General features: G+C 39.8%; 1 protein-coding gene and 1 long non-coding RNA gene across 2 annotated transcripts; both read left to right on the top strand.

Moving 5' to 3' along the window:
• The first annotated feature begins 5,845 nt into the window (after positions 1 to 5,845).
• On the top strand, positions 5,846 to 7,717 carry LOC136677264 (uncharacterized). The gene is made up of 3 exons (XR_010796349.1): positions 5,846 to 5,903; positions 7,264 to 7,480; positions 7,604 to 7,717. It is a non-coding gene; the product is annotated as an uncharacterized lncRNA (long non-coding RNA).
• Positions 7,718 to 8,209: 492 nt separating this feature from the next.
• Positions 8,210 to 10,081, top strand: LOC136677262 (uncharacterized). Its single transcript, XM_066654754.1, has 3 exons — positions 8,210 to 8,679; positions 8,992 to 9,160; positions 9,401 to 10,081. The coding sequence occupies exons 1-3, from the start codon at positions 8,253 to 8,255 to the stop codon at positions 9,528 to 9,530; spliced, it is 726 nt and encodes a 241-aa protein (XP_066510851.1). The 5' UTR covers positions 8,210 to 8,252; the 3' UTR covers positions 9,531 to 10,081.
• The last annotated feature ends 451 nt before the right edge of the window (positions 10,082 to 10,532 follow it).

Below are 10,532 nucleotides of genomic sequence, written 5' to 3'. Positions count from 1 at the left end.
CCACACAGACACAGGGAGAACACACCAACTCCTCACAGACAGTCACCCGGAGGAAACCCACACAGACACAGAGAGAACACACCAACTCCTCACAGACAGTCACCCTGAGAGGGAATCCAACCCACAACCTCCAGGTCCCTGGAGCTATGTGACTGAAACACTACCTGCTGCACCACCGTGCCGCCCATATTCAGGGAATTAAATAAGTAAAATGAGTAATAGTCCAAGGTAGAAACGTGAGGAAAATACACATGCAATCAAACAGAACAGGTAACGACAACACACAGATGAAAACAAACAGCTTTTAAAGGCTAAAACACATGTGAAATATATTAGTAATTTTGTGAAGTGGAGCTCTGAACACTTCACTGATTGGACGGTGAGCTGTCAGTCTGGAACTTGTGATTCTCAGGAGAATTCTGGGAGTCTGGGTGCTTCCAAGTAATTTATTTTTGTCATTTTCTATCAGTATAGACCAGTGATGATGTTTTTAAGGTAGACCCTGATGACCTTCCCCTGGGAGGAAAAAAAACAATATCTGAAGCCAGTAATGTGTAGGCATCACTAAACAGCAATTAGCACATTCCAGACACAGCCACCACAGGTTCTGAAGATTTAAAGTGTGATTTCCAGAATAGAAGCCATGAACAATGATGGTAAGCTTTTGAGGGGTAGAGGGTGGTTGGAGAACAGCATGAACAAGGGTAGGATGATTATATTCTGCTTCTTTCTTGGCCTGACGATCAGAGCGAACATCTGGAGGATGAGCCAGTCTGCAGCTGTTAATGTGGACGGCGCTTTCCAGAGACTGAACCTCTGCACAGTGCTGCGAGGGGGAGGGAAAGAGAGGAGAGCAAGATGGCTTTAATAACAGCAATTAAGATTTTAATTAACCCCTGTGGCCTTCTGGCTTTTCCCAACAGAAGTGGGAATGAGGGGTCGTAGGAATATTCCCTTCAACATCAAACACATGCACACAAATATAAACAGTGTGTGAGGTCTACTTATTTATAACAGAGTTACTTCTAGCCGCAGAATCTGATTGGCTGATGAGCATAGGATGTAGGATAACAGTAAGTTTTTGGGGTTTTTTATATTAATTTTGAATGTCATGGACGATGGCTACATTTATAGCTTTCTTCCGCATCACGGCTTTGGAAACCACAACAACGGCGATGGTAACATTAAGCAGTGTTTACTCATGGTGTATTGGCGTGTAATTTTACAGATGGAGAGTTGGTGCTGGTCGTCTGCATTGCATGGCGTAGAGTGACAACTCTCTCTGGACAATCAGCGCTCTGCAAGGTTTACACGCCACGGTTTAGTCCTTACTCGGCTTGCTCTGAACCACAAGAGAACAGCCACTAAACAAGAACCTGCTTCCAGAACCAGGACCTGATTTACCTGGTGGAGAAGCAGAAGTGAGAAGTGGAAAAGCACCATTATACAGTGTTATTTTCCCGACCCAAAGAGCACTTTACCTTCTTTGGGCCATTAGGGAGTGACCTCAACCCAATGAACACCATCCCCATGAAGGATGCAACGGCCAATCCACCCTAGTCCCCTCACCACGCATCAGTTATAAGGTAGAGAGGTGATGAGAGGAATTGACTGAGCATGTTTATTCGACAATGGGGATGATCAGCAAGAAAGAGTGACCACAATGGCAGATGATGTTTGACTCTTGGTATTGCACAGCTGGGTCTTCCCTCCCTCCCTCCTTGGACCCCTACCAGTTTGCATATCGATCCAATCATTCAACTCATGATGCTGTCTCCACTGCTCTCCATTCAGCCCTTACTCATCTGGACAAGAAAGGCACCTATGTCAGAATGCTTTTTATTGATTTCAGTTCTGCATTCTACACAATCATCCCCCAACAGCTCATTCAGAAACTGGACAGACTGGGACTGAACACATCACTGTGCAACTGGCTACTTGACACAGGCAGTACAGGTTGGCAGTAACTCATCTAGCACCATCACTCTGAACACGGGGTCTCCCCCCAAGGATGTTTGCTGAGCCCCCTCCTGTTCACTCTGCTAACCCACGACTGCTCTCCATCACACACCTCCAACCTCTTCATCAAGTTTGCGGATGACACGACTGTGGTAGGCCTCATCAGCAACAACAATGAGTCACACTACAGGGGCGAGGTAAGCCGGCTGGCCTCTTGGTGCAAACACAACAATTTCTCTCTGAACACTGAGAAGACCAAGGCGATTGTTGTGGACTTCAGGAGAACTCGCACACAACATGCCCCTCTATCCATCAACGGGGCTGCTGTGGAGAGGGTGAGCAGCACCAAGTTCCTGGGTGTGCACGTCACAGAGGACCTCTCCTGGACCATCAACACAGCATCACTGGCCAAGAAGGCTCACCAACGGCTCTACTTTCTCCGCAAGCTAAGAAGAGCAAGAGCTTCCACCCCCATCATGATCACCTTCTGCAAGGGGGCCATCAAGAGTATCCTGACTAGCTGTTTCACTGCATGGTACGGGGCCTGCACAGCATCCTGCCGCAGAACCCTCCAGCTTTGTGAGAACATCTCTCCCCTGCCTTCAGGACTTATACAGCTCCCGCCTCCTACGAAAAGCCCTCTGCTTGGCAGGTGATACACTGTAAAAAATGACTGTGAAATTAACAGTGAAATGATGTAAAGTCATGACAAAAAAACATTGTAAAGTGGAAAACAAGGACGCAGTGTATAATTGACAGTAATATGTAGTAAAATGATTAAGCAAACAAAACTGTTAATTTTACTATAAATATATGTTAAAACAATCCCAAACTTATGTTGAATTTACAGTTTACTGTAGTTTAAACTGAGAAAAATTGCAATAATGTATACAATAAAATACAGTAAAAATTACAGCATGGTGGTGTTAAAATAATACTTTTCATAGGTAGATTTTATTTTATACAGAAAAAATCTGTAACATTTTACAGATTTATTGTGTTAATTTTCAGGTTGTACAAAAACATTGATTTACACTGATCTGCCATAACATTAAAGCCATAACATTATTTTTTTTTTTCTGCTTCCTTTCACCCTGTTCTTCAATGCTCAGGACCATAACAGAGCAGGTGGATCATAGCAGTACAGTGTGGTGGTGGTGGTGTCTTAATGTGGATCAGAAAAAGCAGTGATGCTAGCATAGTCCACCAACCACAAATAACCAGCCAAAAGCATCCTACAGGCAGTAATGAATTGACTGCAGGACAGCCAACACAAACCAAGGAGCAAGATAATTACTATCTCTGATTTTACATTTAGAAGGTGGCCAGACAAGGTAGGCATGTCTAACAGAGTGGACACAGTGTTTAAAAACTCCAGCAGCACTGCTGTGTCTGATCCACTTGTACCAGCAACACACAGTAACACACCACCAGTGTCACTGCAGCGTTGAGAATGATCCACCACCCAAGTCATGTTCTGATTGGGTTCTGAACATTTAAAAAGTGGGTGGAGGTATGCAAAGCAACAAACAGACTACAGTGTAAATTTACAAAATACATATTTTCAATGGAAATGATCAAGTGGACAAAAAGTGTACAAACAAAAGCAGGTGGCTTTAATGTGTTTAGCTAAATAAATAAAAATAATATAATTACAGATTTAATTAGGTCCATAAATATTAGGACTTCACCAGTATAAAACACATTTCCTTCCTGTTAGACCACTGCAAATTTATTTTGAATTTAATTCTTATTTTGAGAGTAATTACAAATATTATGATTGTAATTGCCTTCATTTGATCTTAGTCTTCAAAACGGACAGTTACTGATCATCTGCTCCTGTATATTATTTTGCATCACCTGTGCATTGTGATTTGTAAAGTATGAGATTTGTATTGTTATTATTACAGAATATTAAATTTTGTTTATGATCTATATGATATATATGTTATAAAAGTAATTATAATGATTTTTTTACTTAAAGTTTACATTCCCGCGAAAAAAAACGTCTGTTTGGATTTCAAACAAGAAGAACTCCCTCTCTTCAAATCACTGTGCCGTAGTGTTTGTTGCTGTTCTTTCATTGGATTACTAGTTATCGCGTAACAAGTAAATCTCGCGGGATAATTAAACTCGGCGAAGTTCACCCGTCGTTGCTGAAAGCGCGCCCATTTCGTCAGTGAGTGGAGTGTGAATGTGTTGACATTGTGAATCACGGTATGTTGCACTGGTAGACGAATAGTTCACTTATTCTGACTTCTGTTGGTTTGACCGTTTGTTCTCAGAAAGGTACTAGCGAATATTTGATGAACCAGTGTTTAATTTTCATTCATAAAAATCCAACCGTTACGCAAGAAAGAAACTATAAAACGGGGGGTTATTGTTATCACTAGTTTGCTAAAATGATTACCTGCCGTTTTTGTAGCAAATCACTTGAGTCTTTAAGGGGGTATGTGTTGCATTGTAGAATTCATAGGAACGAACCTCATTGTTTTTTCAAATGTGTTGGCGCTGACTGCAAGCGGACATTTTGTACTTACGCAGCTTTTAAAGGTCATTACTATCGGGTTCACCATGTGCTTGCACCCCCTGTTACTGCTAAAGCCGTTGTCACAGATTTTAAATGTGCAATTTCGCTGTGTCAGCGCCAATTTCACACAGTAAGAGAACTTGTATCCCACTTAAAAGAGCATATAGTTGAGGGGCGATATGTGACATGTCCAATAACAGGTTGTAAAACTACGTTCGCAGTGAAATCATCATTCACTGCTCATATGTCCAGGAAACATAGAGCATGTTCAGTGGATAACATAAGTGACATGTACAAGGAAACTATTTCTCAGTCTTCTGCTGCCTTTGCATATGAAGATGCTTCCCAGAGCTTACATGATGCAACAAAAGAAACCATTGAAATACCACCAAATTTTAAAGAGTCCTTTCTTAAGAATATGTGTTTATTATACCTAAAATTGCAAGGGCTGCTTCTTCTTCCTGCTTCAGCAATACAAACAATTGTTGAAGAGATGCAAAATGTACACGAGTTAGGACAGGATTACACTTTAAGTAAAATACATTCACTTTTAAAAAATGACATGTGTCTACCAGATGATGTTATTGCTAAAATTTGTGAGTGTGTGAAAGAAACTGATCTGTTTTCTTTCTGTCATCAGGGACCACTGAGAACAACATATTCAAGAGCTCAAGCATTCAAAACTTTGTTCAAATACATAGAGCCTAACAAAGTAACATTAGGAAATGATGAAAATATGACACAAAAATTTGCTTATTACATACCTGTGAAACAAACATTGAGTAGCTTATTAGAGTCAGATTTATGGAGTATTTCAATGTCACAACAATCTTTTGAAACAGATGCAGATGCTTTTGGTGACATAAGTGATGGACAGAACTTCAAGTCCAATCAGTTTTTCATTGAAAATCCAAGATGTCTGAAGCTAATTCTGTATCAGGATGCTTTTGAAATTGTCAATCCCCTTGGCTCAGCTAAGAAAAAGCACAAAGTTGTTGCAGTATATCTTTCTGTTGCAAATTTACCTGTTCATGTGCGATCCAATACTGATCATATGTTTCTTGTTCTGTTGTGTGGAGAGAATGACCTTAAACAATTTGGATATTCTAAGGTTTTCTCCGAGATGTTGGTGGATTTAAAAGATTTAGAGGAAAATGGAATCAATGTAGGGGGTGAAACAGTCAAAGGGGCTCTGTATTGTATTGCTGGTGATAATTTGGGTTCACACAGCATTGGTGGGTTTACTGAAAATTTTAGTCGGTCGCAGTATTTTTGCAGGTATTGTGAAATCACACGGAATGAGTTTCAGAGTGATGATCCAAATATATGTGGTCCACAGCGCACCCCTGAGAGTTACAATTCTGCTGTTGGTCAGCTACAAGTGGAAGACAGACAAGACACCAAAGGCATAAAGGTAAAATCTGTTTTCAGTGATCTGACATCTTTTCACGTTTGCCAGCCTGGACTCCCCCCTTGTTTAGGCCATGACATATTTGAGGGTGTCTTAGCCTATGACATTGCACTGTACTTGAAATATTTCATAAAGAAAAAGAAATGGCTTACATATTCTCTTTTGAACCGGCGTATCAAGCAGTTCAAGTACAAAGGACCTGATGCTCTCACAAAGCCATGTGCTGTCAACTCTGAGCTGTCCAAGCTTTCAGGTCAAGCCATTCAGAACTGGAATTTTTTAAGGTTGCTCCCTGTATTGATTGGTGACAAAATACAAAATCCTGAAGATGATATTTGGCAGTTAACCCTCCAGCTTAAAGATATTGTTGATATGATTTGTGCACAAAAGATTTCATTGTCACAGGTAGCCTACCTTGACATTATAATCCAGGAGTATTTGGAATCAAGAAAGTGTTTATTCCCCGAGAACACGCTAAAACCAAAACACCATTTCTTGCGGCACTATCCAGCCCTAATTTTAAAATTTGGCCCCTTGATCAGGTTGTGGACCATGCGTTTTGAAAGCAAACACAGCTACTTCAAGAGATGCGCCAGACATTTGAAAAACTTTAAAAACATCTGCCTAACTTTATCTGAAAGACATCAGATGTTCCAGGCATATCTTTCAGCTGGGCCAGGGTGCAGTCCACTTTTGCAAGTCAAAGACAGTTGTACTTTTTACCCCAGCCTGTACAGTGATGCCATTAAACATGCAGTGAAGGATTTTGTCTTTTCAGAAAAAGACACTAGTGTTTCCACAGACATACAGTATAAAGGTACTTCATATAAAAAAGGGCATTTCCTTGTGGTAAATAATGAAGAGTCCATGGAGTTTGGAGAGCTTCTTATTATTTTAATTCAAAATGATTCAGTTGTGTATTTTGTGACAGATGTACATAAAGCTGACTATCTTTCTGAATACCATCTGTACTCAGTGACAAAAGGGAATTCAAGGTTGCAATGTCTTAACATTAATGACTTGGTAGATTTTTATCCATTAACATCATATATTGTTAGTAATAACCAAGTAATTCCCCTGAAACACAGTGTGCTGTCTAAATAAACATTACTTTATCCACTGTGGTTTAGCAGTCATAGAAATTTGGCATGCGTTCTTTAAAAAAAATTGATAAAACACAATTTGGAAAAATACAAAAATGACTGCAGTTTCTTCATTTTAGATGCAGAGAAATTATAAGTCCTCACTGACATATACTCAGAGTAGACATTTCTCTTGTTGTGTCAGTTGACCAATTTTTTTTTTAATGATATCTTTCATTTCTAATATTGAAAACGGGTGTCTTTCTTCCTTGAATCTAAAGATGACTGATGCAGAGCAATCATTACTGCGCACTGCCATTTCTGAGGTGTTACCTGACCTTCCAGAGGTGACAAAAGATATCCTAGAGGAGACCTTACAATCCCTTGGGGTGGAGACATATTGTGACTTTCAGTTTATCACGGAAGCTGATTTGCTGTCAGCGCTGAGGCCAGTTCAAGCCCGTAAAGTTGTTGCTGCTTGGAAGCTGAGATATTCAGGTATGGCAGTAGAGAATGCAGCCACTGCTCAAAGTGGCCTGCATTGAAAAATCAATTATAAGCAGTAAAAGACTTAGAAACGTTCATATTGTGTTCTTGATATGTTTGTGTATGTTTTTGCAGGCCAGACTCCTGAAACCAGCAACTCACCTGTTGGTGCCTCACTGAGCACACACGGATTCTTCCAGTGTGTTTCACCTAGAAGTTCATCCTCAGCCTCTTCCAACAGCTGCCCAAGCCCTGATATAGACTGGGTGGATACTTTCATGATTCCATAGGAGAAGTTCCCAGAGGACCTAATGCAGTCATTAGAGAGAGGAAAACGACCAAGTCCACGAATGAGAAGAGAAATGGTCCGGATTGTAGTTTGTGAGATGATGCGAAAAAGTTCTTGTGTAAGTAAAAGGAATACTACTCAAGTTGCCAAAAAGATGGTGGCAAAATATCCAAATTCTCTGCAAGACATAATAGAGGGAGATGTGATTGGCTCAGGGTATCACTCTCTAGTCAACAATTACAAAATAGGATAGAAAATGTGAAGAGATCAACAACCCCAAAAATGAGAAAACGAAAGAAATGCACTGAGGACTCAGACACAGATGAAGTGCCTCCAGAACGCAGAGCAGCAATCCAGGACACATATGGGTGCATAAACTGGGATTTAAAATTCCTGCCCCTTGGAGAGACACCTGAGAGCCAGGAAGAAAAGAAAGAAAAACTGAAGATGATGTCTCAGCAAACTGAAGTAAATCCAGAGGAGGTCAAACTAATTATGAAGGTCACTTTCTACACGCAGCGTAAACAAATCAACCAGGGGAAAGATATAAAATATCTACTGGAGGAATGGCCATTTTTGTTCAGTGAGCTTGGCATGGTGGTTCACTTCAAGGAGCTCACTGGAATTGGACTTAAAGAGACTTTCACACGAAATGTGGATATGAAGGGGAAACGGCTTCTGAACTACATGAAGACTGTTTGTGTCAACAAGAACAAAAAGTTTCTACAGGCTGTGTTAAAGCATAAAACAACAGTGGGAGAGGTGAGTGGATGCTCAGAAGACATCAAAGAGATGGTGTTGCTTCTATTGTCCTACTTTGATGAGAAGGAAGACGTGATGTTCTGTTATGTGGAGGACACGTGCCTTGCTGGAGAAGTACAGATGGACCAAGTTCCCTTGACTCCCACCATTGTTGTGTGTGGTAAGTTAACTTCCTTGCTCTTTAATTTTTTCTGTAGTGTTTGTTTTCATACTTGTTTTTTTTTTCATTTTCTTTCACCTTTTCTCTCTCTGACACATTCAGATTGCACATGGTTTGTTAGTGTATGCTCTTAAGTTTGTTTAAAGTGGCCTTAAAAAGCCTTACATTCCTGCATGCTTAAAAGCATTTTAATTCACCTTTAAAAAAAATAAAATAAAAAAAACCTTTCCACTAAACTGAGTATAAATGTTTAGAATTCTTTAAAGTTATTTACTTTTTTTTTGCTTGCATGTTTGTTTGTTATTCTGTTAGGGCAATCCTGCTATTCTACAAGGCGGTTTATGCTGAGTGTGGATCGAAGCATTGTTCAGGATAAAGTCACCTCTTTTGTTTCTGCTCTGTGCATGATGTTTGGGAGCTATTATTGTTTCAACATTCATTATCCGTCAGACCTGGCATCAACCTTGGAGTTTCTGCAGAGGTATAATTTTTTATTTTATTTTATTTTTATTGATTTATTTATTTATTTTTGATTGATATTATCCAATATTTTTAATTTACTTAAATAAAACAAATGTAAAAGTAGCTGCTACAGTGGAGACTTGTATAGTGTTTGTGCGTGTGTGATTATTATTATTTATTAATTTACCCACCCCCCACTCTCCCTCTTCCATTACTGAAGGCATTTTAATATTCCATTGTTTTTCTTCTATATCAAAAGGTGTTTTTTCTCCATCAACCCAGAGAAGGGCACTAAAGTGGAGAAGACAAATACATCTCGTCTTCATGTGAACCCTAGAGTCCTTACCTTGATCCAGGAGCTTTCAGATCACGAGTGGCTTGATGTCTGATTATGGACTAAACTCTGTAAGGTTTATGGCAAGTGATTTGCTCTACTCACAGTTTCTGTTGATTATCTGCTTAATTCTTCTGAAATTGTTTATCAGTTTTATTAATTTTGCAAACAGTAATTTGTTAGTATAACTGTTCTATTCTTAAAATCCTGAACACTGCTCCTTTTTAGTTTTTTTAGTTAGCTATTTCTAGTTATTTGTATACTACAAACACATTTCAGATTTACCTCATATATATATACACAAACACACATAGCTTTACGCCACTCGCAACAGACACTCGCATGCACTGCATAAACTACACACATTTAAGAGCACTCCAAACAGACAGACAGAGACACAACACAAGCATTCACACACCTCAAGCCCCACTTAAAGAAACTTGCACCACATAACACTTTCTCACACACTACATAAAGTACAGCCAGACTCTCGCATTCATCTCACACCATGTACACCACACACTCATCTCACAAGCCATACATATGCATTCGCAAACACATATAGACAACAAACACTACAGACAGGCTTTTACATAATTTCACACAACACACATTAAATTAAACACACTCACAGCACAAAATGCATACAACCCACACCACACACATACTCACAGAAACATACTACATACACCAGACTCTCACTTATTTCTCACACCATTTACATGCCACACGTACACTCATCCACAGACACACTCCACACTACACATATACAGCTTAAATAAACACACTCGCACCACAAAATGCATACAACCCACGCCACAAATATATTCTCACACAGATACACACCACATACACTCACGTATTTCTCACACCATACATATGCCACACACATGCACTTATCCACAGACACACTCCACACCCCACACATACACACACACACACTCACATACCCAACACTACAAACACTACACAGATTCTCACAGGTATCTCAAACTACAGACACTGACTTCTGAACTACACAGATTATCACATACTGCACAAACCTTAGAAAAAGCTT

Source organism: Hoplias malabaricus, chromosome X2 (assembly GCF_029633855.1).
Source record: "Hoplias malabaricus isolate fHopMal1 chromosome X2, fHopMal1.hap1, whole genome shotgun sequence".
Lineage (NCBI taxonomy): Eukaryota > Metazoa > Chordata > Actinopteri > Characiformes > Erythrinidae > Hoplias > Hoplias malabaricus.
The sequence above is the reverse complement of the archived record's forward strand: the minus strand, read 5'-3'. Positions and strand labels throughout refer to the sequence as shown.